Source organism: Melanotaenia boesemani, chromosome 19 (genome assembly GCF_017639745.1).
Source record: "Melanotaenia boesemani isolate fMelBoe1 chromosome 19, fMelBoe1.pri, whole genome shotgun sequence".
In the NCBI taxonomy this organism is placed as follows: Eukaryota; Metazoa; Chordata; class Actinopteri; order Atheriniformes; family Melanotaeniidae; genus Melanotaenia; species Melanotaenia boesemani.
Window position 1 is genome coordinate 16,213,212 of NC_055700.1, and position 26,443 is coordinate 16,239,654.

General features: G+C 38.1%; 2 protein-coding genes across 2 annotated transcripts; both read left to right on the forward strand.

The window, feature by feature from the left end:
• The first annotated feature begins 6,252 nt into the window (after positions 1-6,252).
• On the forward strand, positions 6,253-13,662 carry mpx (myeloid-specific peroxidase). The gene is made up of 17 exons (XM_041970777.1): positions 6,253-6,336; positions 6,453-6,518; positions 6,600-6,687; positions 6,828-7,003; positions 7,174-7,306; positions 7,508-7,637; positions 7,729-7,935; positions 8,037-8,400; positions 8,563-8,723; positions 8,814-9,072; positions 9,150-9,320; positions 9,405-9,642; positions 9,740-9,960; positions 11,276-11,353; positions 12,148-12,179; positions 12,383-12,514; positions 12,850-13,662. Exons 2-17 carry the CDS (start codon positions 6,455-6,457, stop codon positions 12,856-12,858), a joined length of 2,463 nt encoding a protein of 820 aa, XP_041826711.1. The 5' UTR covers positions 6,253-6,336; positions 6,453-6,454; the 3' UTR covers positions 12,859-13,662.
• A 6,117-nt stretch (positions 13,663-19,779) lies between these two features.
• On the forward strand, positions 19,780-26,248 carry loxa (lysyl oxidase a). The gene is made up of 7 exons (XM_041969280.1): positions 19,780-20,668; positions 20,843-20,951; positions 21,463-21,600; positions 22,592-22,748; positions 25,301-25,396; positions 25,527-25,642; positions 25,733-26,248. Exons 1-7 carry the CDS (start codon positions 20,047-20,049, stop codon positions 25,737-25,739), a joined length of 1,245 nt encoding a protein of 414 aa, XP_041825214.1. The 5' UTR covers positions 19,780-20,046; the 3' UTR covers positions 25,740-26,248.
• Positions 26,249-26,443: the final 195 nt, after the last annotated feature.

The window sequence follows — 26,443 nt, forward strand, 5'->3', positions numbered from 1 at the left end:
TCACACACAGAGAAATTCATCCGAGGCACTGTGGGTCCAGTGTGTTGAACAATGACACTTTAAATGTGGACTGGGGAAGCCAGTGATTGAACCACCAATCTTCCAATGGGCAGATGACTGCTTTAACTCCTGATGCAAAATTCAGTCAAAAAATGCCAAAATAACAAAAATACTCCCTTAATTTAAAAGTTTTTTTTATTTTTTGTGTACACTAGTGCATCTTCAGAGGTTGCAGACTTGATCCTATCTTCTGTAAATTTCAATATAAACAATTTGCTGGTTAAACATATTTTTCTTACTGTCTGAATCACTGTCAATGATAAACAGACTTGAACTTTCATCTTGCTGTCAACTGTATTTTGTATCAACTAAGAATTGCCATACACTAAACTCACATCATGACCGACTTTACGTAAATTACGGTTGTTGCTTCTGTTTGCTGGAATGTCCCACCCTGTAGTAATAATGACATATACAACATGATTGTGATTGTACAGCAAGAAAAATACATGACCTAAATTCACAACTAATTTGTAACTCTGGTCTTTATGGCCACTAGTTTATGGCAGAATAAATATTTACAGTAAAGTAAGCCTTGCAGGCTTCAAAAGTAAGTTGTAAACTAATATACTATACTACTTTGATCTTGATTCTTTTAACACTATAGCATCATAAAGGTAACACTTCATTTGGAAATAAGAAATGAAAAGAAGTAAAAGCAGAATCCTATGAAAAGGGAAAACAAAAAAACTGGCTACAATAATTATAGGTATTCCAAACTGATGCTTTTATTCCAGCTGGCCCACATGCCACATGCTAGATTTTGATATTTGTGAGATGTTTTGCTGCACAGCATCATAACTGTTATCATTAGCTTTTTGCTAACAGTTTGTAAAACTTTAGGCAGCATGGACTGTTGGAAATGTGCTATAAAAATAAATTTGACCTGACCTAAAAGAGATGGCTGATCTGTCTTGTACTTTTAAGTTTTTTTTTTTTTTTCTAAGCTCATTTTGAGGAAGCTCTTTTTTTAATTTAAGCCTAAATATTGTTTTTGTCTTATCAGAAAGATAATGATAGGGCAGTGTTTCTCAATCCTGACCAAGGACCGCTTAGACAGTCAATAGCTACGTTTACATGGGCAAACATTTTTACCATCTGACTGAAATCAGTGTGATGCAGCTGACATGTTTACATAGATGCTGGATCAGTTGTGTGTTTACATGATGGAAAGATTTGCTGCTTATTCCAGTCGAGGACGATTAGATAAACTGAGGCATTTACATGATGCATTTTATTCTGATAGATGTCTGATCGGGTCAAAAGTGCTCCATGTAAACGCTACTAATGCCACCCAGTCTAGACCTGTTGCCCCTCTTTTGCCACCCCATGTTAAATGTTGTAAATCCACTACTCATGAGATTCAGTTCAGTTCAGTTCGGTTTATTTGCCATCTGCAGAAAAGAAACCACACTGGAAAACAGTTGCAAGAAACTCAAAGTGCACTGTCAACATTTAACAAACAAAACAAAACATATGAAATGCAAGCCTAAAAATACAACACATGGACACATCCTAAAACGCATAAATATTAAGAAACAATAAAAACACTGTATAAATAAATAGCAGTTAAAGAAGTAACTAAAACAGTAAAGTGCATATCTGAGGTATTTCAAAGTGCATTGTTCAAAGTCATGACAGCTTGTGGAAAAAAACATTTAGTATGACGAGATGTAGTGCAAAACAAGATCGGAGCAGACTCCTTATTCCCAGTTTCAAATCTGCAATAGAACTGACTGAAGTTATTTGGCAGTGTGTGGTGATTCTATGACATATTACAAAACTTTTGTTCTTCTTCATTTGTTTCAGTCTTTGAACTTTCTAACTTTCTTTGTCTCAACTTGTGAAATCCCTTTGACCTTCTGCACATCACAACTTCCTTCTTGCACGTTTTTTATGACAACTTGCAAGTTAGAAACAAGTTTATCTCTTACTAATAAATCACTTTGTGGGGATTTCTTTCGTGGGTTTATTTCACCAATAATGAATAATAATCTCCACATACTAAAGAAAGTTAAGCTTTAACATTTAAACAACATAAAAACATTTTGTTTTAAACTATATGTTATATTAAGCCATGCTGCACATATTTTTTCTGTTTTTTTAAACACCTAAATAGCAAAAGGTCTACTGATCTAACTTTTCTACATCATTAGATCTTTCAGTTTGTGTGAGCCAGAGGAGCCAGATGAGGTGGCTCGAGCATCTAGTTAGATTGCCTCCTGTTATTTTCAAGAGAATAACCATTTTTAAAAATGTTGTGAAAAGGAACAGGGCTGATGTTTTTACATTTCTGTATTAATTATTTAAATTATACTTTTCAAATAGTTTATTCTGTGAATATGTAATGCATTCAGATTAAGTTGTTTATACTCTGACCTTTTTTTCCTTTTAAAACAAATTAAAATAAGGAACTAAAACATGAAAAATCAGATGTTTCTCAAATAGATTTGTAGCTTAACAAGAGAATATAAAATCATAAATAATGCAACATTACACAAATCTTTTAGAATAATTTAAATAATATATAAATAGGCTAAAGTCTCTGTAAATATATTACATGTTAGTGAGGGTGAACAAAGGAAGGCCAGTTCCGAGGCACGTAAGATAAGAGACGAAGCTCCTCTACTAGTTTTCTTTTTTCATCATTGATACAGAATGGGGCTAATGTGGTTTAAACATTGACATGAAGAGGATGAAACTGTCATTAGTAATAAGTCAAGATTTAAAAAAAAAAAAAAGTCTTGCATGTCAGGAACTCATTTTAACAGTCTGCGGGAAAACACGTTGGACCTATTGTTCCCAGGATACGAAACACGACTTCCTCATGATTTTTATTTAAAGGTGAGGTGTGTACAAATTTGCACTGTGACTTGTTATCAGCAGGAATGAGTCACGTTTTGTCCAAAAGAGCTTTGCTTCCTGGACAAGGAGTAATTGCAATAATCATCAACCCGAGTGTGAGACAGTCCTCTCCAAAGTACTATCTTATACATGAATAATATGGCATTTATCAGTTTCAATCCATTTTTAATTATATTCTTGCATTAGCGTCTCACTGTGCAGCATTGTTGCCTGACAGGCATTTCTTTTAAGAATCTGATGGTGAAATGTAATTTCTTGCTAAACCTTGAAGTTGACAAACAGCGTTTCAGTCGTTACTGTTTCTGCTTTTTTTTTTTTACTTCCTTCAAAGAGGGTATTCAAGAGAAGTGCAATTCGTCCAGGGATGTTGCAAATAACAGCAATGTGCTTTGAGAAAGGTAACTGTATTTGGGAAAACAAGCAGATAAACTGAAAGCTTATTGAACTGATGTTATGCACAAATGCAAAAGTTGATACCCATGTGAAGGAACCAGAGTATCCCATACACTTTCAGGTGCTTGCACTGAGGTTATCAGAAACATTTTTTTACTACACCTGTTCATAAGACATGCACGAAGTTCTACTGTTTGATGGATCAAGCTCCACGTACAGTATCAACCAAACCCCCTAGTTTTTACAGTGATAATTTTGCCATAATTTTATTTCTTGTGTGTTTTTTCTCATTTTTGACAAATAAATTACAACTAATAGTCATTGTAACAACCAGATGAACTGATAAAAGATCAACAGGGCACAACTCTGATGGAAAATAAGGCCTGGGCCCTTTATTCTCATTGCCTGTAGAGCAGAGAAGGTCAGGACATTGTGGGGGCTTAAGAAAGAATCTTTTTTATTTAACTCCTTTACTTTTTATTGTTGCAATCATTTTCTTGAGTTGGGCACATCACTTATTTAGAACCTTCATACAATAGAGAACCACATTTTAGGTGTAGCCAGAGCTGGTTAATACCTAAAGTGGTCTACAGATCTGTAATTTGCCTTTATAACAAAATGTTTTGTCTTTTTCAACCATTTTCCAATATTATTTAAGTTAGCTGGGGGTTATTAGTTATAATAATGTTAATGAACACTTAACTTTTTTCACCTTGAAAACAAAAATAAAATAAATTCACAAAAAAATGAAAACATGGCATCTCTACAAAAAATAGAACAAATGCAATTATGATTTACACAACAGTACCCTCTTAAACAACTTAGGTTTCCAGGGAGCTGTTTGACATTCTTAGCAGAGTTGAAGGACTTTTAAATGATCTTTGTTCTTTGTTTTGTTTTCAGTGTAGTCACTGTGTTTTGTGGCATCTTCAGCATGAAAAAGCCATCGTACACTACATGCCCAAACCCAAACCCCACCCCCACAACCCCACTCAAACACAGACATACTGCCTCATTGTAGTATTATGTTTGACTGTATACCTTTTTTTTCAGTTCCTCATTGCACAACCATGCCTCACAGATTCTACCGTTTTACTTATTTACCTGTTTCTGCAGCAAACACTTTCAGTCAAGTGAACTCAAGCCAGTAGGTGGTCATTTACACTTACTGGTCACTTTATTAGGTACACTTTGTAGTACTGGTCCTCCTTCAGTTTTCAGAACTGCCATAAGACTTTGTGGCATAGATTCAACAACTTGTTTGAAACATTCCTCAGAGACTTTGGTCTATATGGACCAAAGCCTCACACAGTTGCTCCAGATTTTGGCAGCTGCACATCCATGATGTGAACCACATGTTGAACAGTTGATACAAGGCAGGATGGATACATGTTTCATGTTTATACCAAATTCTGACCCTACCATCTACATGTTGCAGCTGAAATGGAGGCTGTTGCTGTAGCCCATCTACTTCAAGGCTAGACGTGCATTCAGAGATGGTATTCTGGATGTCTTAGTTTGAACCAGTGGTTATTTGAGTTCCTGTTGCCTTTCTATCATGCCCAACAAGTCTGCCCATTCTTAACCCTTGCCCACAGTTATAGCTGCCCTAAACATCAGGCCCCGCTGAGTTGTTATATTGTGTTCTCTGCAGTATTATGTCATGCTATGTTGTGCAGTATTGTTGTGTCATGTGTTCTGTGCAATACTGCCTACTTGGTGAGGGGAGTCTAGGGGCTCGGTCTGTTGAAAAGAATTTCCCCTTGGCAACAACAAAGTCTAAGTCCAACATGGTTGTGTGAATATCACAGTAAATCAACAGTTTTTAAAAAGCACAGACCAGCCTGTTTGGCAGCAACAACCATACCACGTTTCTTAATCTCTCCCCCATTCTGACGCTCAGCTTGAACTTCAGCAAATCATCTTGGCCATGTCTTCATGACTAACTGCATTTTGTTGCTGCCATGTGATTAACAAACAAGCAATTAAACAGGTGTACCTGAAAAAGTACCCCTTGAGAAAAGTAAGTATATGGAACTACTTTTAATTTAGTTTTGATTTAGCAATAGTGAGATTTTAGGGGGGGGGGGGATTTCTTCCTCCTTTTTTCAAAGCTTTTCTCAACTTTGTCAGTTTCTGTTGAAACTCTGAAAACCACATGAAACCACTTTAAGATAGCTCCTTTGCCCATACCAAGAAAAAGAGTTAGTTCAAATTTCATTTGTGAAAACAAAGTTAAAAGTTTAACACTGAATTCAAGGTGTTCCTCACTACTAAGGTGAGTCAACAACCAAAACCCACAGTTTCACTGGTTGGTGCCTTTGTTACATGTCTGAACCAACTCTTTTCCACATTTCTCTTATCAAAATATACAGTGAAATGAAAAAAAAAAAAAAAAATCCAGCCATATTTGTTTCACATAGTAGAACTTCATTCTCTTTTTCTTTATTATCCATGTTTGGGTTTGTATAGTCTTCATCATGGCCATTAGCGAACATTATGCACACATCCACATAAAGTTTTAACCTTTTACAAGCCTCTCACTGCATGTGGCAAGTGAAGTTGTGCCAGAAACAACTAATCTGTATCCATTAAATAATATAACATATAATTACTGTGTATAACATTCAAACAATGTCTGAAGACTAGAAAAAACCTAAATACAGCAAAATGCCTAAAATGACTCAAATGTCTTTATGTTACCATGTTTATGACTATTTCTGACCCCTGCTGCAAATAAGACTTATGACTTTGTTAAACACATAGCTTGTCTTTTCAAGATAATTTGTCTTATCAGTTGACCAGACGCAGTGACTGATTAGAGAAAAAGCATTTCCAGCATCACAAAGACAAGGAAGAAGGAAGTGTTCTTTATTCACAGTGAGCCACCTCCTCAACACCAGGGGCGAGGCCTCTAGGGGACCCACTAAATATAAGGAGCATGATGATGGGACACACAGCATCACTGACTCCAGATCTCAGCAAATATCTGAAACCTTCACAGAAATCTGCACACAGGTAGAAAAATCCTTCTGTTGGATGTTTTATGTTAAAAGACGTTGTATTTGAATGCCTTCTGAGGAATAACCATCTAATTTTTTTTATTCTGATTTTGGTTTGCTTGTTTGTTTCAGAGATGCTTTTCTCTGTCCTTCTTGTCCTGGGCATCAGCCTGGTGCCCATTTACTCCAAACCAACAGGTAGGTCCATCCATATAACATGCATCTACACGTTTGTTTGATTAATCTCTAAATTTAATTTTGCTTTACTTATTTTTCCAGAGGAATATTTAGGAAGACCTTTCCTGCAACAGTGCTTTGAAGAGGCAAAGAAAATAGTGGATGATGCATACAAGTACTCCAGAGAGGAGTGAGTAAATTAAAATTATCTTGCATGAATATGCAGTGAAAATCTGTGTCTGTGGCATTAAGCAGACATTACAAACTCTCCAAGTTCTCTCTAAGTTCAGATTTTTTTATAGTTCAAGTATGTAACCTTTTTTCCTCCAGGAGTTTGAGGCGAGTCCGCATGGATATGGTGAAACCCTCTGATGCACTTCGTCTCCTGAAGCAGCCCCGTGGTGAAACTCGCTCAGCTGTGAGATCTGCAGACTACATGGCACAGACCCTCCGTCTGGTACACGACAAGGTGCATCTTGTGCACAAACGCTCTCTCAACGCAACAGGTGAGACAGCGGCATTCACACAAAGACACCATACCCAGTGCTTACATTGTTTTTTTTTTTTACTATTATTATTTTTCCATGTCTGGTTAAAGGTCTGAGGTGTTCTGTTTCATAATGTGGTCAAAGAGAAGCTGTAATTAACTACAACTACACTGAAACATGTCTTTCAGATTTGCTCACTGATGAAGACATGAATAAACTTGCCAACATAACTGGATGTGCTGCTCAAGTCAGAAAGCCACAGTGCCGCACCATATCAAACATTAACAAGTACCGCACAGCCAACAGTATCTGCAACAACCTGTAAGAAAAACCTTTATATGATATTAAATATAGTTTTGATTTTTGTCCCCTAATTTAGAGTATCAAAAGCAGACATATTCCTTTAAAGGAAGTATTTGTGAAATTCTCTTCAACATCTTAGGCCATATACCACAGAAGATGTGTTCACTTGCATTTCTTAAGCAATATTTCCTAACATGAATTTGTCCTGCTTGCTGTCAGAAAAAACCCTCGTCTTGGATCTTCCAACACCCCATTTGCCCGCTGGCTGCCCGCAGAGTATGATGACGGCATCTCTCAGCCGAAAGGATGGAACAGAGACCGAAAAATCAACAACTTCTTGCTCCCACTGGTACAACATGTGTTATGCCAAATGCTGAATAATATATACAGACAAAATTTATTTTGACAGTTAATATGACTATATTTCTTTCCAATCTTAGGTACGACAGGTGTCCAACAACATCTTGAGCACGACAGATGCAGGTGTGGTCAGCGACCAAGAGTTGCCTCACATGGTGACCCTTTTTGGTCAGTGGAATGACCACGACCTCACCTTCACGCCTTTCTCGCCGAGCATCCGCTCCTTCAGTAATGGGGTTGACTGTGATAATAGCTGCGAGCACACTGAGCCATGCATCCCTATTCCAGTTAGTGTCAAAGCTTAAGCCAGAATGCTAGATGCTCTTTTCACCTTTTTTTTTTTTTTTTTTTTTTAATTACTCAAACTCTACCTTTTTATAACAAACAGATCCCTCCTGGTGACCCCCGCCTGCCATCCCGCCCAGACACCTGCATCCCTGTCTTTAGATCCGCCCCTGCTTGTGGAACAGGATACTCAGCCTACAATTTTGGTGGGGAGCCCAACAAGAGAGAGCAGATTAATTCGCTGACAGCCTTCCTGGATCTTGGACAGGTGTACGGCTCAGATGAGAAACTCGCCCTGTTTCTTCGCAATCTCAGTTCTGATGACGGCCTGCTGCGAGTTAACGAAAAGTTCAGAGACAATGGCCGCGAACTGCTGCCCTCCCACCCTCTGTTGGTGTCAATGTGTGCTACTCGGGGAAAAGTCACCAATGACACCAACGCTGAAGAGGTTCCTTGTTTCATTGCAGGTTAGTCACCTTCCAATTTAGTTAAGTTTTAACGTTTTAAAAATCTAAACCAGGAAATTATTATTGCTTTATGTTTGTCTATAAGCCATAGGAGCATTAATAACATTTAAAGCATTAATAAACCCTCATAAAGGCTTCATAATATATCTATTTCCTTCGCAGGTGATGCCCGTGTTGACGAAAACATCGCCCTGACTTCCATTCATACACTGTTCATGCGTGAGCATAACCGCCTAGCTCGTCAGCTGAAAAGAATTAACCCACACTGGGACAGTGAGACGCTATATCAGGAGGCCCGCAAGATTATGGGAGCTTACACACAGGTAAAAACACCTGGGAGTCAGCAAGCGTTCATATTTCTGAAAAGCATATGTCATTCACTTGCATGACATATTTTTGTCTGTTTTTCTCAGATGTTTGTTTTCAGAGACTATCTCCCCCACATTGTGGGTAACGACGCAAAGAACAGATTTCTTGGCCGTTACCCCGGCTACAACCCCAACGTTGACCCCAGCATCTCCAATGTCTTTGCAACAGCAGCTTACCGCTTTGCCCACTTGGCAATCCAGCCAGTTTTGTCCCGACTGAATCAGAACTATGCAGAGGATTCTCGCTGTCCCAGTGTCCCTTTGTACGAGGCCTTCTTCACCCCCTGGAGAATTGTCTTTGAGGGTGAGTAGCACAAAGGAAACTCAAAACAGGCATATTTGTATCCTAATTCAACACCCTAATAGAATTTTGCCTCCTAGGTGGAATTGACCCTCTGCTGCGCGGTCTGATCGGCCGTCCAGCTAAACTGAACACTCAGGATCACATGATGGTAGACGCTCTGAGAGAACGATTGTTCCAGTTTGTGCTGCATCTGGCTCTGGACCTGGGTTCTCTTAACATGCAGAGGAGCCGTGACCATGGATTGCCAGGTTAGTGCCTCATTCATTTCCAGCACCTTCATCTAATATTTCTGCACTTTCACAATTGTTCTCACCTTTCTTGTCCTTATCCAGGTTATAACGCATGGCGCAGGTTCTGTGGTCTGTCTCAGCCCCGTAACCAGGCAGAACTGGGCCAGGTTCTGAACAACACCGACCTGGCTCGTAAGCTGCTGGAGCTCTACGGGACACCTGACAACATTGATATCTGGCTTGGAGGTGTTGCAGAGCCATTTGTGGCCGGTGGCCGTGTGGGGCCACTGTTTGCCTGCCTTATTGGAAATCAGTTCCAGAAAATCCGTCAGGGTGACAGGTTAGTTTAAGAGTAGATAGATGTGTTTATGTAAACTATATTAAGTGTGGGATTATTAGATGCGTTTTATGCCAATCTGTTCCTTTTCTCACCTCAGGTTGTGGTTTGAGAAACCAGGTGTTTTCACACAGAGGCAGAGGTCAGCACTGACCGCTGCCAGGTTGTCCAAAATCATCTGTGACAACACCGGCATAACATCCGTACCCCGTGATGCTTTCAGTGCAATCTCCAATGGGAACCAGCGTGTGCGGTGCAGTGACATTCCTTCCCTTAACTTGTTACCCTGGAGGGAGGAGCAGCGCCGTATAGGGGAGAAAGGTGATGACAATTCTAAGAGCCCACAGCCCATAGGGCCCACACACACCCCAGGCTCTATGACTAAATTATTATGCATATATATGACTAATATATATTAATACTAATGCATCTGAGTTAAAACAAAGCCACACAATATTTTAGTTTGAATCATTTTAATAACCTCCTCACCTCACAAAAAATGATTTGGTCCACTGTTCATTCTTCCTCATGGGAATATGCACGACTGGAAGAAGAAGATAGATGATTTAAATGGCATGGTAAAATGTGAAGCCTATGCTGAAGTGCAAAAAATTGCAGTTCACCCCTCATCCACTAGGGGCTGGCTCCAACACAGAGTCAATTCCCATAGACTCCCATGTTAAAAAGATCAATTTTACAGCGGAAATAAAAGCCTGATACAAAAAAATCTTTTTAGGATTAATAGATTAATAAAAAAAAAATTCTAACTCATCCATTTGGATGTAATTTAGTCTTGAAATTCAGCATAATTAGGGGCATGTCCTTTTGATTGACAAGTATCCAATATCTGGTGCAAGAAGGGAGAGTGCAGCACAACGACGGTTTTTAGCTGGCTAACAGCACGCCTTAGCTTCAACCCGCCTACCTCTGTTAGCTGGTTAGTTACCGTTAGCTCCTGGTTAGCTCGGTTAGCTCTTAGCTACAGGCAGCTTGGTGTTGGATGGGTGTCAATCATCCACCACCACCTTCACAGTCCCCCTCTCAGATCCACCTCTATGCCCATTTTTGAATTATCTGAGAATGACAGCACATATGACGCTGCCAAGATGGCGACGGTGGGAACCACCCAGTGAGCTTTAATTCACCTTTCAGAAACCCACAGGTGACGTCATGGAGGCTCCGTCCATCTTTTATATACAGTCTGTGGTTCAAATCTAGTCTTGTAAAATTTTGTTATTGGTGGGACATTTGAATAGTCTTAATGGAAAAAAAATAAAGAAGTTAAATGTTCTAATATTTTTGGTTGTTTTCAAAGCAATTTAAAATAAGACACCAAATACTTTATAAATTGCCTTACAAGGATGACATCACTCAATTATTTTTCCCTCTTACATTACTAAAACTAAACTGCTCTTGACATAGGTCTTATGCAGGGGGTAATTTTACAGAGCCTGACCTCCACATACATGGCAAAGTGAAAGTATCTGCATAGAGCTATGGTACTGAGAAGCCCATTTAGATTGTGTGTATTCCAAGACTAGGTTAGTTCTTCATCAGTTTCCATGAAACACAACATTTAATGTTTTCAAAAGCAATATATACTGGAACAATAAGCCTTTGTGCTCTGCTGCTCCAGAATCAACACTGGCTGCTTCATCTGAGTCCGACCCAGAAGCAGACCTTCATCTCCAGCAGTCCAATGATGCCTTTGAGGGTGAGTGAGTGAGGTAGACACTGGATGGCTGTTTGGTTTATTAGTGAACTGCTGTACTTACTAAGACATTAATCAACCCATTAGCTATTTCAATTATATATTCAATAGCAAAATGTAGGCTTAATTTATTTATAATACAACTTAAGTCGCTGTCCTTGTTGTTGACGGAGCCAAACCCATGCCCCCAAAGCAAGGCTCCTTCAGATAGTGAAGGGAATTGTTAAAGGGACAAAAAACGGGACACTTGACGTTATTGTTTTTTTTTTGTTTTTTTTTGTTTTGTTTTTTTTTTTTGCACATCAGTACTTGATTGTTCACAGTAAAACACCCACTACCTAATTATTGAGTGGTTTATTGAAAATGTATTTGCAATCAGAGGTGTAATAACATTGTTTAAATAGATTTGGGTACCATAGCATGAAAATCAAAGAAATGAGATAACTAATAATACATAATTTACATAATACTACTACTACTACATTGTAAAGAAGAAAAACAAATTGGGTGCATTACCTCAGGCACCGTCAAGAATACTGAAAAACATCATAATACACAGACGTAAAAAAGTGGCATCAATCCTGGGGTAGAGGGGCCCATGGCGAAATTCTTTCTGGGGCCCAGAATTCCTAGCAACTGCCCTGGGGAGGAGCAATGTGTAAGCGGCATTGGTGCTGGAGCAGATTTCTCAGCATCAAATTCAAAATCTTTAGCCACACGTTTAATTTCACATTTAACTTAATGACCTTGTTTCTTCTCTAACTACACATTTCCATATGGTGTGTTTGCTTTTGCAGGTGCCGATCATTTTGAATTAGGAGACAAAGAGGTCAGTTTTAAGCACTAACAACTGGTGTTCGCCCTTTAAATAATCCAACTCTCAAACTTTGAACTTTTTTTTTTTTGTCATTTCGGTGGATTTTTTTTTTTCTTCTTTATTTTAGTGCAAATAACAGAATTATGGTTTAATTATACATACAAGTTTTTCAAATATGAGGTCTAATTTAGTGTTTGTATCTATTTGATGCATAGGCTGAGAATAAAGTGGAGGAACTGGACCTTCAGAAACCCATGGACTTCCAGGAACCCCTGGACCTCCAGGACCCTATGGACCTTCTGGACCCTATGGACCTCCAGGACCCAATTGACCTCCAGGACAATGAGGTAAACTACACTCATTGTTTATCTGTTCTTCTCTGCTTATAGCACTGAAGGGCTTGAATGTAATCTTAAAATACTTATAGACATAATTTTTGTTAATTTTTGTTAATTCCTGACAGCATTGCTTTTTGTTTTAAACAAATATGATGATGGTTCTAATTTCTAATAAAATGTAATTCTGATTACTTAATTTCAGAGGTAATTTTAAAAATCTACCAGGAAACAGCAGTTTATCATAGATTTATTTTTAAACAAGGGGCTCAAATTATGACAAGTCTGCAGTATTCATATTGCATTCTCAGACATTTACAGTAGTTTCTGTTTTTTCTCACATCCAGATCCATTAGGACCACTGGATCACAGAAGCTCTCCTAGATCATCAGCATTAAACATCAGCTGCAGTCCGCCTTTTCCATCTGAGTATAATTCATTCTCAGAAAGAATCAAATTTCTGTCAGGTCAAGAACAATAACCAGAACCATGATAGCATGGAAAAAGTTCTGTTTAAATATGTCGCCCCTTGTGTCTCTCAGCTCAGCTTCCCTTTCACCTCCATAACGGATACAGGAAGTGTTGATCTGTGTCATATCAGCAACATGTGCTGCACTGTCTCAAGGTCTAGGTCAACACTTGTCATCAGGACATATGCTCTGGCCAGTGATGGGACCTTCATGCTGAGCTCCTGAAGAGCCTTTGAGGAAACTTGCTCTTTGCTGTGCACCATGAACCCATCTTCTTCAGATTGAACATCCACTTCGTAAAATCTGCTAACTGTGATAAACTTCATATTACACGAATTAAATTTGATCCCTTATTTGTTATTATAACTGTTTCTTTTCAACCAGTGGACCAGGCAAAGGCACGACTGCATGCATGTTTTATGTTCTACTCTGAAATGAACACATTTTTAGTTTTACTTGAATAAACAAAAATATAATTGAATCAGATTAGCTGAACTCTGTTACAGTTTGCAATTTGTTGAGCCATAGTTTTATTGATGGGCTATACCAGTATCATGACAAATATATTATGCACTGATGAAATGTAAGCATGCCTTAATAATGTTGTGAATTATTCTTTGTCTGCAAGGCTTCTTTTACTGCAACATTCTTATATTGTACGTTGCATTCAATAAAGAAAGATGGCTAACATTTTCTTTGTGGCTTCTTATCAAGTTGGAGTTTAAGTTTGTATGTTAAATTAAAAAAACACCTCTGATAACTTTAGTGGAATTTAACCCTGAAATTATTAATTACCAGAGACAGTACTGTTAACAACTTTCTTGCTTGCAGTTCCTTTGTGTTTCCCCTTATATCTGTTTCTATTGAGCAATTAAACTGTATTTCATTTTACTCTGGGACTAAACCAAATACTGTTGAGGGAAATCAAAAGCTGGAAAACTTTGTTTTTTGAAGTGCATTTTCTTTCAAGTAATATTGTTGAACTTCTTATAGACTTCAGCAAACAATTCAAGTAAACTACAGCAGAAATGTAAAAGTTAAGATTTTGCCTCATCTCTCCAGTGGATGGAGCCGTTGTTTCTTTTTAAACATGACATCTGAAATTTGATCCAAGTCCAAGCTGTACAATTTCCAGTTTGGCAATTAATTCTTCAGTCAGTCAATAGCAGGTTTTACATTTAAAGACTGGGTAGATTTTAAGGTGTATATATACTTGACTGGAAGCTCAAACACTGAAGTTTAATTGATGCTATTTCTATTTATATCATCACGTTAAATGCATTAAGGCAGATTAAACCTGCTCACCAGAAAGGGTAAGCTGATACACTGACACACCTGAGTGGTTCCTGACTGTCTGTTGTTGAGCCCACCTGGACTGCATGTGTTTGCATAGCAGAAAGAAAGTGAAGCACTTAGAGGAAACAGAAACGCACATGAGAAGAAACATGAAAACTTTATGAGGGAAAGAGGTCATTGAGTCAAAGTTAACACTTTCTTGTTGGGAACAGTATGAATCTCTGAGCTTTGTCTCTTTTTTCCTATTCAACAATGTGTTTATATGTATTGAACAAATATACTAGCATTCCTATGTTTTTTATGCTTAGATTTAAAGCAATATTTTGTATTCTGCACAGCTTTATAAATATCAGTAAATGCATTCACCAACTCAGTCTCTTCAGCCTGGTAATTTAGATCTTATTACAAAAAATATTACATGATAAGATTATAGAACAATCTTATCCTGTAATCGGTGCAGATTACAGATCTGCACAGCATTCCCTAACTCGTTATTTTGGTTTTCCCAACCACAGATATACAATTTTGGTTCATTTTAACCACTTGAATATCTTTGTTTTTAGCCACAGCAAACAAAAGATGCAGATACAAAAATCACCTGCTCACAATCAAAGAACAGATGCAGTTTTAATATAGTTATACCACCTTAAAATGCTCAAAACAAGGATTTTCACGTTTTATATTAAGTTATTTTCTAGTAGTTACAACATTGTCAAAAAAAAAGAAAAAAATCATCAGCTCAGAGCTCCACATATGTATAGAATGTTGAGAACCTTTCTGTGCTAGTAGTGGCAGAAACTGTTCAGATCCAGTGGTCATAGGGGAGGATTTAGCCACTATATGGGCTGAACAACTTTCTCAGAGGTTAGTGAACACAAAAGCTAAAATAAAATGTGGGTAATTTTGGACTTCACCTGGTTACCAGAATCATAACAAATTAATTCTAAAGTTGATCTTCATCTTCTGGATCCTGAGGTATTTCTAAATTCTCATAATTATGTAAAGAAACAAGTTGTATTATGCTGGTGTTTTGTTTTTATCATAAAGTTCTCATGAAACTTACAGAATCTGGTTTGTTTTTCAACACAGACAAGCCTCAATTCATTCAAAATATTGGAAGCACTTTATCAGAATCAGGAACAGGATCAGAATCAGATGTACTTTATTGATCCCAGACTGGAAAATTCCAAAATAATAACTTGGAGTGTTTTTGGTTATCAGCATGTTTATTCTATTATTGTATGAGTCCATTAACTGGAGTCCTCCCTGTGCATCTCTGTAGTTATGTGAAAAGAAGAGATGCAGGGAGTGATAGTTTAAATGTAACGAGCCAATGCACAATGTAAAGTTTGCTGGGCTGAGTTTTGATCAAGTGCTCCTCCTTCTCTTAGCTGCAGAAACTACAGTGTATGTGCAGATTGCCACGTAGTCCACCAGACTGTGTGTGTGCATGCATGTGTGTCTGCTTGTGTTTGTGTATGTGGTGCAAGAGTAATGGAAACCCATTATTTATGAAAGAGGAGAAACTATTTGAATTGTCTGTTTCTATCATAGAGGTTTGAGCTTCCTTCTTTAAATAGGCTGAATTTTGATAGTGGGGAAGAGAAATCAGCCACAGCAGAGAAATGTTGGAGTGTAAAGCTGAACAAGTTTTTAAAGGCGATTAAGAAAAACAGATTGCTATTGGGACTGTTTTAAGTAGAGATATGCACTGTAGATCGGAGAAAGTAAGCCTTGTCACAGATGTTTTCAAAGTTTTATGTGTGGTCCTTTTTCATAACATATTCAGAATTTCTTTAATGAAATACAGAAAAGAACAGTTACAGGAAATAATATTAATTTCCAAACACACCCTGTGGTTTATGAGGCTTATCTAAAGCAGAAACTTTACTGCAGTATGATCATTTCATTATGTTCAACATGTTTAATTTATACATTAAATCTAAACTGTGCCTCACTTCTCAAGCAAAGTAAACCTTTGCCTGAAGTTGACTCAGTGATGGCATCAACAGGATGGTGTTGGTTTTAAGGTAAATATAGCATTATGACAGACTGGAGATGTCTATGTTTTTTTTTTTTTTTTTTTTTGCTCTTTACTCAGTGACGTGTCTCAGGCAGGACACTTAGTCACTGTTTTCCCTCCTTATTCTACATCTCTGATTCAAATTCTTTAAGTCTGATCAAGTGCCAGAAAAGTTGGGAACAGGGATGAATTCCAGCGACGTGGACAAAGGATCTAGACTAATTCCTTGCAGATGTGTCTCTGAACCAAGCAAAAAAATATTGTGCTGCCCTTACTGGAGAGAAAGAGAGAAAGGGTTTGACATGGAGAAAGTTCAATGAATTACTAGTTAAATACATCAGTGACTTAGAACAGCTGGTTCAAACTGTCTGTCTGGAATTCTCAGGAAGAGAAAGGAGGCAGACCGGGAGCACATGCTCATAGTTTCCAATCTCTGGAGGAACTGTTGGTATGTAGAGGAGCGTGAAAGCTACAAAACAACCATGTCTCAGCCAAGACAAAAAGCATCCTTTCCAGATTCATATAGGAAAAAAAAAGAAAACACAAGTAAAGCTATTAGACAAAGTCTCTGAGACACAACAGGAAACATTTGAAAATCATCAGTGACATTTATTGCTGTTGCTCTAAATTTGGAAGGTTGCTTTTTTATTTTTCTTTTTATGTGTATGGAAATTCTCAATGACTTATTTTTCTTTGTTCGACAGGATCACGTCTCAGTTTCATATTTGTATGTTCTAATCTATTTGAATCACAGAACTTTTGGCCTCTTCCTCCAGTGCCGGTATCAAGCATTAAAGCTCTAAATCTTGAACAGCTCATGTCTAAAGGGAGAGGATATGTTGTATTTTCTGGAACTCATATAACTGTACTTGGTAATGATATGCACAAGCCTGAAAGGAACCACACATGACTGTGAAATAGTGGCGGCCCTCCAAAAACAATACACCAGTTTTACCTGTAATTTAGTGCATGGTTTCATTGTTTTACTTTGCCACTATATCACAATTTCAGACTATAAAGATTTTTTGTGTCTTTTTGTAAATACTTTTTCTATTTTAGTTGCTGTTTAAATAAACTAGTTGTTTGAAGAACAGCATCATAACTATAGTGTGAAATAGTCAAAGTTAAAGCCCTGGGGATGATACATGAACAGATACAGATGCTTGTCATGCATGATACACTTGCTTGCAGGTGTGATACAGTCCAGTCACTTGTTTCCCCTGATGGGTAGGTGGTGTTAAAGTCCTTGCACAGGCAAGAAATAAGAAGATGTAGTATCTGATTCAGTGAGTTAACTGATGTAAAATTCAAGCATCATTTCAGGTTGCTGTGAAATAATTTTAAACCTTGTTCGCAAAAGATATTGTCGGCATCATTTTAACAATTACCTGTCCAGTCATAAGTTAGAGTGGAGCAGTTTTACAACAGGGAGGATCAAAACCTCAGTAACATTCTTTGCGCTCCATGCAGTTTTCCACTTGATATCAGTCCATTTTTAAATAAACTTGAGCCCAGAAAAGTGAGTATTTCTGAGCATATTTTAAGGCTTTATGTTTTTTCTTTGCATAGTGAAGTTTTAAGTTGCATTTGTGGATCTGTTTACCCCGAGAGTGGTAACACTTGGTTTTCAAACCTCTAGGTTGCAGAGAGTTTCTGATACAGTCTGATATATGTGTACTGCATATGGTAAAATTCCCAAATCCTTTGAGCCATTATCATTTGTTTGGGCATTTTTTGTATTCATAAATCTACCATTGGCTGGAAAAAGCCCATTGAGAATTTATTGTCATCTTTGGGAACTTTGGAAAAAAAATAAAAAATGTTTAAATGGCTATCCTAAATGTTGGTTAAACTGTGGACTGGAAATACATAATAATCATTTTAAAAAGTAGTTTCATAATTATTGAACAGTCTTCTTTTGAGTCATTCATAATTTTGCATTGCTTAATATATCCAACATTTGTGACTGTAGGATGGACAGATTGGGAGAGAAATCGTAGTGCCTCACACTCATCGGTCCTTCCTCTGTAAACAGGTCCGGATTTAGTTGGAGGTTCCAGCTCATCAGTCAATTTAAAAACCCAAATGCCCTAAACTGTTGGATGAGTTTTAAACATAATCAGTGAGGCGCCCTTGAGCAAAGCCTTTAACACCCGGCTGCTCCAGTGTTACTGTACAGGATCAAATAAATCTCAGAGTTGGGCACTTTCCAGGTTTAAATATAGGTAAGTGTGACTGTGAACAAAGCATTCCTTTAGCAAATGTTAAGAAAAAAATACTTAAAATGGGGCTATTATTATTTTTCATATTTATAGATAATGAGAACCACTTAACTTTAAATGGTTAATGGTGTTGTCTTAGCAACCGGTTGCTTTCTGGCGCAAGAGAAAGGAAGAAAGAATTTGTCTAAATAACTGTGTTAGTACACTTCACATTATTACATGGAATGCTTTAGGAAAAGAAAGAGTTTGCAGCACTGAGGTAATGTTTGAAGTCTTGCAATCGTGTGCTTTCCCGAATCATATAGAACTTGACTGATGTGATTATTAAGCACGTATTTGCTTCTGCATTGTGTATTTGCAGTTTCTTTCTGTAAGTCAGGACATTTGTGTCTTTATTTGCCTTTTCTGTTCAGTTGCTTTCTGTAAACTCTGAAGCAAATTTTTTCTTCGTTGGGGTTTTTGTATGTATAGTGGCTCATTTCTCATTTAACCCAAACTATTTGCTTTTAAATTACTTTGTTATGTGAGAAACTGTAAAGTTTTTGTGACGGTTTGCTGTGGTTTAGCAGCAGCCACCCTGACGTCCATTGTGTCAATGCCAGAAAAAATGTCCTGATTTGCTGGACAGAACAAAATGAAAACCCTTGGATTTGATTTCCCAACCTATGCATTATCCATCTGGTGCTGCCAGGGCAGTGATTTTTCTGGGCTGCTGTGAATTACTTCAGTCTAACAGCCAAAGAGCTCTGCATCAGTAGTCTACTTGTAGACACAGTAACACAGATATCGAGTAACACCACACAGCTTCAATTTGTTTCCTTTTACTCAGAACAGATTAATTACGACCTCACGGCAAGATTACCATGAGATGTGCAGAGTGTTTCACGTGTTTCACGTGTGTGTGGGGGGGGGGGGGGGATCTTCCTGGAAGTGTTGCAGGGCCATCAATGGCACATGTTTGGACCAATCCAGAGGCTTGAGGGTGTTGCAATTTGGGTTGGGGTTTATCCAGCTTTCAGGAAAAAAGTCATTTATCATTACATTTTGCTGCTCTGACAGAAAGGGGGAGTAATTCTTTGAAAATTCTTTGGAAACTGGTCGTATTACTCATATAGTATAAGATGGGACTCACAAGAGGTTGTATCTGCCACTGTTCTAAGTCAAAACTTCTCTGTTCTCTATGGTGAAGAAAAGAAGCTTATTGTTACCAGGTTTTTGTAAAGGGTCAAACTGTGCAGTTATCAAACGCACTTGATGGGGCACAGTGGTTTTATGAGCAACAGCAGCAGACTTGTATAACAGAATTATAAACGCCAAATACTGAACTCCTCCTCCTCATAATCATCATCGCGCATCTACAGGCTGCAGGAGCAGAGCGATATGAGTTCACAAGGGTACACTAGAACTGAGCTTTTCACTTTCACTGCTCATTGGATTTCTTACATGAAAGATATTACAGTTTAACATAAGCGGCATCCCTAGTTAAACCTGATAACAGGTTTGTCACATTCAGTCTCGTTACCAGCGTTCATTATGGGATTGCGCGTATTTGGTGCTTCCCGTTACGCATACGCGTGCCTTTGCTTATTTGCTGTTGTCCTAGAAGTTGTCCAATCTCAGAGGAATCCGGGCACACAACAAAGAAATGCCCAAGCAGAGGGTCTCCGGCAAACACTACAGTGGTCTCACAACGGCAAGGTTTTTAGCATTTTAAGTCAGGGGTCGGAGTACCAACGACCGAGACCAAGAGGCGCACCTCAGGAGCAAGTGCAGGCGCAATCTGTCACCATCATTCGCGATGCAGACGTGAGTCATCTGGACGCCCAGAGCCAGCCAGGGACCCAGCAGCAACGGCAGTCTCTCCTCAGCCTCCCGCAGCCGCTCCAGAGGCTCCTGAGAGGGCACGAGCATCCTCACCGTAGACGTACTAACGAGCGCGCCGAGACGCAAGGGACCCGTATGGTCAACGACACCCAGGAAAAGTCCACCGGCAGTCCACCTCTGGTCAGAAGAGAAGATATGATGGTTGGTGATGATCCATACGACCCCTACAAATCAATTGACAGTGAAAATCCCTATTACAATTACTATGACGTTTACGAGAGACCTAGGCCGAGACCAAGACCCGGATATGGCACAAGCTATCATCAGTACGGTAAGAGTGGAGAAAGTGCTCTTAAGAGAACATTTGTTTCAGCAGACATGTAATTATTTGGCATCATCAGTTAGTTTTGTTTCAACATGTCAGCATGTGTGCATCGACATCTGTTGAACTTTTTGTGTTTTGTTGTTGTTGTTTTTATCACTATTATCATGGTGTGTGTCATAGGTCTGCCAGATCTTGTGCCTGACCCATATTACATTCAAGCCTCTGCCTATGTCCAGAGAACCCCAATGTACAACTTGAGATGTGCAGCTGAGGAAAACTGTTTGTCAAGGTAGACTGTCAGGGCTGATTCCCAGAGATGTGTGTCTGTGTGTTTTTGTAACTGAGTTTTCAACCATGTCTGAGTGTGATTCACAGACCTGAGAGCCATAACAACCACCTCAGTGTTAGTGGAAGCAATGAGAGGAGGTGAAATTAAGCCATCTCTGTAACTGATGGTGGAGAAGGAGGGTGTGTGTGTGTGTGGTGGTGGTGGTGGTGGTGGTGGTGGTGAGGGGTGGGGGGGATTTCTGTAAAAAGTTTAATCATAGCTTGCCCTGGGAGAGAAAGGCTGAATGGTAAACACATTATCGAAGGCAAACCCAAACAACCATGTGCCTCCAAAAGATTTTCCACCCATAATTTACACGCAGACGACTTCACTCAGACCCTAAAAGTCTGCACCACACAGAAGAGGGGATGAAGCAGGAAAAACATATTTGGTGACATCACTGTGTTCACATGTGACAGTGTGTGTTTTTCCTCCTGTAATCACATTTGTTTTCTTTGCTTCGTGCCTGCAGCTCAGCCTATAGATCAAGTATGAGAGACTATGACTCACGTATGCTGCTGAGGTTTCCTCAGAGAGTTAAGAACCAGGGGACAGCTGACTTTCTCCCCAGCAGGCCACGCTACTCCTGGGAGTGGCACAGCTGCCACCAGTGAGTATGTCATACCAATGTGCTGTCCACCTCACCATCACAGGACATTTCTGAGATTTGTCCCTTATCCTCTGGAGCAAATAAGTTGATTTTGGTTTTGTAGACTTTCACACATATGCAGTAAGAAATAATCAAAGCATCACATTTAGTGGTAGATTTGTGTGATTTTTTTATGGACGCAATATGACTGTATTCATCAAAATCTAAAGAGTGTGAGCTGGAGAGTTACAGTACAGTATGTTCAGACACTGTAATGTGCATGACTAGTTTTTAAAGCAATGCCATGGTCTGGCACCCCCTGTTGAACAACAGTTGTTACTTTTATCTGTTTTCTTCATTTTGCAGTGATTTATTATCAGGACTAACATCTTACCGGATATTATTTTGTGTATTTAGGGTGTAAAAGCATAGTGATCTGTCCAGTCTTAGCCCAAAGACATCCAAAACTCCTCATTTACATTTCAACAAAGTGACTAAACATCATCTGACCTTTTATTTCGAGTCATTAAAAACTGCAAAACCAAATTATGTTAAATGAAATTGTGTGTTGATGATAATAAGCCCCAAAAAGGAAACCTGCTGGTATTTCTGTCCCTTCATTTAACATATGGAAAAGTACTTCTTCCTTTTTTTTCCCCTGGAATTACCTCAGTCCATAGTAATGTTGTGAAGTGAATGATCTGGGGAGCTGCTTCCTAAGAAGGAGCCCTCTTGGTGAAGATCCAGCAAACTGTAGATGCAGCCTGTATACATTTTATGTCAGCGTTTTGAAAGCGAGCTGCTGTTAAAATCCAGACTTTTTTTTTTTATGATAACACCGTTAAACCAGATGTTACTTATTTTTAGGTCTACATACGATACTTGAGGTTTTTAATAATTATTCTAAACCTGTGATGTTTTTATTCATAATAACTAAGCAGCTATTTATATTAAAATATTCATGTTAGTCACTGATTAGATAACATTTCTGCTTATACAAAAATGTCCACAGGCACTACCACAGCATGGATGAGTTCAGCCACTATGATCTGCTGGATGCCACTACTCATCGGAGTGTGGCAGAGGGCCATAAAGCCAGCTTCTGCTTGGAGGACACCTCCTGTGATTATGGATACCACAGAAGATACGCCTGCACCTCACACACCCAGGTCTCAAAGCTAAATATATTACTGAAGATGTTACTATTTAAGGTGCTCTTTTCTTATTCTCACATATACAGTTGGACACATGACATATGTATGTGAAATGGTAGAACATGTTAAATCCTCTCATATTTTACACGTTTTACTTCTTGTCATCTTCTGTATAAAACACACAGATTTAGCTCCTGTCTTTGTAAGATGACGTCCTGAAAGGCTCAGTGTGCTCTGATTGTTAAAAAATAATTGTAAGCTCATTCGGTGAGTTGTAGAAACCACTAGTTAAGAGGAACTTTTCAAATGTGTTTAATAAGGATGTCATGAAGTAAAGAAAGCTAAGTGAGGTCTACCAATGAGATGCCTCAGGCTGTTCAGGAGCAGTGTTTGTGCAAGAAAATAACTCCCTTACATTGGCCTTTGTAATTTCACACATCTTTGATGTGCACAAAAGGCTAGCCTATGACGAAGTAAAGCAGAGGGAACCACCTAAAAGGCATGATGTGTCCTAACGTTTTTTCCTGGCAGTGTTTCAGTTTTATAGCTCTTACTTACTTGACATACTGATTTTGAACATTGATTTTGAGCAAAGAGACTCTGTAAAGAGACTATGCAGGCCAAGCAAGTTTAACAAAACTAGCAAACATGTTGGTTAAAAGAGGATGCAGTATTTGTGTTGGTTTAGTGGGCACCCCATGTACAAAGGCTGAATCTCTTCAGCTTAGCCAGCCTGGGTTCAAGCCTCAAACTGTGTCCTCTTTATCTGATGCCCTTCCTGTCAAGCTACTTTATAAATAATCCTTAAAAAATTAATATGTTCTAATTAAGCTCTGTTTCATTTGTTCAGAAAAAAAATCTTTTTCTACTTTTACTGAACGGACTACAATTTAGAGTTTACATACATCTACATGACGTTAGGAAATATAAAAAATTTGGGGTATGTTCATTTCTTAAATTAATATAAACACATTAACATGACTGAAATTAGACCAGAAATCAAACTAATGCTCTCAGATAATGCTGTTGAGAGTCAAATCCAATTCCTGTATTGCTGTATGATTGGACTTAAACTAGCCAAAGTGTACAGTTCCCTTCCAGGCTTTAACTGGAAAGAACAGAAGAAACCAGAATAATGACAAAGAATAATGTGTCTAATTTGTTTACCAAAAAAACAAAAAAAGCTTTATTGCACTTACATAGAGCTGTTAAGCTGTCCAATTCTCAGCTCAGTTCAGTACAGCTTTTCTAGCAGCTACATCAGTCCTTAATGGGTCAGCTGAGACAAAATAACAGCTTCACTAACAAGCTGAGAGAGGGAATATTGCCACCTATCGCGGTGGCATCAGACATACTTTGGTCAGTGAATCAGTCAAGGACAGTAGTCCGATAAAGAGGCCTATTGAGATATAACCGGCTGAATTTAACAGCACATGCAAATATATAAAATGTAAATGGTCTGTACTTATATAGCACTTTTACCCAAAGCACATTATACATCACATTTACCCATTCACACACACATTCACACACTGATAGAAGAAGCTGCCATGCAAGGCGCTCCACCACGACCCATCAGGAGCAATTTGGGGTTTGATGTCTTGCTCAAGGACACCTCGATATGAGCTCGACAGGCCGAGGATCAAACCCTCAGGCTACAAGACGACCACTCTATTATTATTATTATTATTATTATTATTATTATTATTATGGTCCACAATTTATTTGTTGAGTCAAAGGTTAATGGTCTAATAGCTTTATATAAAACTATCATCCTGCACAGAGCAATGAGTCTGCATTTTCATTTGTTCAAATAGGTCACTAAATTAACATTTTATTTTGTGAGAATTCATGTCTTACGTGCAGCAGACATTACTCAGTCTGTGAAAGCAGAAGGAATTTTGACAATTTATCAAAAAAAAAGCTACTGAGAAAGGTAACAGGAGAAATATGATTTTGTTTTTTCTTTATCTATCTTGTTTTTTTCATCTTAAATAACTCAAATCCCACACAAAAAAACTGAAAAAAAAAAAAGTTTGAGAAAATGCTATGCTATGGATTTTTACACACTGTTGTAGCAACGGTCTTGGCCTGTTTATAATGTTCAGATTGAAGTGCAAATGCTTACTTAACTTCCAGTTTATTGAAAGAACTGTTACGTTTAAATGTCTAAAAAGTAAGAGTGGAGCCCACAAAAACAAGCTCTCTTTTATGGAGGTAGCTGCTTTGAGCCAGCAGCTGGAGTATTTCCGTTAACATGAGCCAGGAAGCTCTTTTCTGCCCTCTAACATCCACCTGTCTGAACATCTGTGGTCAACTGTTCACCACAGGAATCAATGGCCTCAGTTGTTGTTGTTGTTGTTTTCAGCAAATGTTCGTCTTTTTCAAGTGATATTGCATCTAGAACAACCTACTTGTGGTTGTAAATTTTCCCTATTATTTGTAATGTTTCAATATCAGTAATAACCTTGAAACTATATATTATATTTATCACTTTTTTTTTATAAAGGAACCTCACAGATGTTTCCTTATATCATGTTTTACAAATATACTGCTTAATTCTGCAGGGTCTTAGCCCAGGATGTTATGATACCTACAACGCAGACATCGACTGCCAGTGGATTGACATTACAGATGTGAAACCTGGCCATTATATCCTCAAGGTTTGTTACAAATAACAGATGTTTTTCTCCTGTGATGCTAAACTGCCATTAAAGAAACACATGTGTAGAAATTATTCTTTTTACTTATTCTTTCTGCTTTGCGAATAACTCTTATGTTTGTTGTTAACAGGTCAGTGTGAATCCTAACTATCAGGTCCCAGAGTCAGACTATAGCAACAATAATGTGCGCTGCGATGTTCGCTACACTGGCAACTATGCCTATGTGACGGGTTGCCACATGTCATCGTAAGTATCATGTGTGAAGCTAAACAAATTTCCCTGCTGCATGTAATTTGTTGGTAATTTCTGATGTTTCTATTCTTTTGTATTTCTCAGCTATTAAGATATTAAGTAATCCACAGAGAATCAGCAGACTTTCCATGTATATGACCCTGAAGATGACTGCCTGCAGAGACATGCAAAAACTTACAATATGATTTTGTAAAACACACATTCTGTTTAGAGTTTAAAATTGAGAAAAAAAAAAAACATATATATGGCACCAGTTATGTACGTTTTATTTCTTTCGTCTTCTTTCTTTTTTTTATGCTTTTATGAGGAATCAGCTTTTAAACATTTTAAAATTTTCTATTTAAAAATAGAAAATAAATCTGTTGAGCTGTGCTGTATGCTTGCAACTCATACTGCTTGTAAAATACTTAATGAAATCTATAAAAAGTTTAGGAGCTTAGAGAAGTGAGATACAAACACAAACAGTGTCCTCATTGCTAAGTCAAAATGTCACATTTTAAATTGAACCAGATGTTTGAAACGAAGTGCATTTATTATATTTATATGTAACAGATTCAAAAGTTTTGATGAAGCTTACTTGAATAAAATTTTGAGATGTTGTATCACTGTTTTAGGCTCTTTATTATTTCTTGCCTTTGTCTCAAACAGTATTATTTTTCTATGTTTTTGTGTCATAACGACATATTGGATTTCCTATTTAAAACACACGCACATACACACACACACATCTGCATGTGTATATTCTCTATATTGTTGAGAGCCCGTGAGCAAAAGTTTATAAAAAAAAAAAAAAAA

Coding starts and splice junctions, on each gene's coding strand:
- mpx (XM_041970777.1), top strand. CDS start 6,455: ATGCTTTTCTCTGTCCTTCTTGTCCTGGGCATCAGCCTGGTGCCCATT. Junction 7,307..7,507: donor AACAGTATCTGCAACAACCT/GTAAGAAAAACC, acceptor GCTTGCTGTCAG/AAAAAACCCTCGTCTTGGAT. Junction 11,354..12,147: donor GTCCAATGATGCCTTTGAGG/GTGAGTGAGTGA, acceptor TTGCTTTTGCAG/GTGCCGATCATTTTGAATTA.
- loxa (XM_041969280.1), top strand. CDS start 20,047: ATGGGATTGCGCGTATTTGGTGCTTCCCGTTACGCATACGCGTGCCTT. Junction 20,952..21,462: donor GAGGAAAACTGTTTGTCAAG/GTAGACTGTCAG, acceptor TCGTGCCTGCAG/CTCAGCCTATAGATCAAGTA. Junction 25,397..25,526: donor CTGGCCATTATATCCTCAAG/GTTTGTTACAAA, acceptor TGTTGTTAACAG/GTCAGTGTGAATCCTAACTA.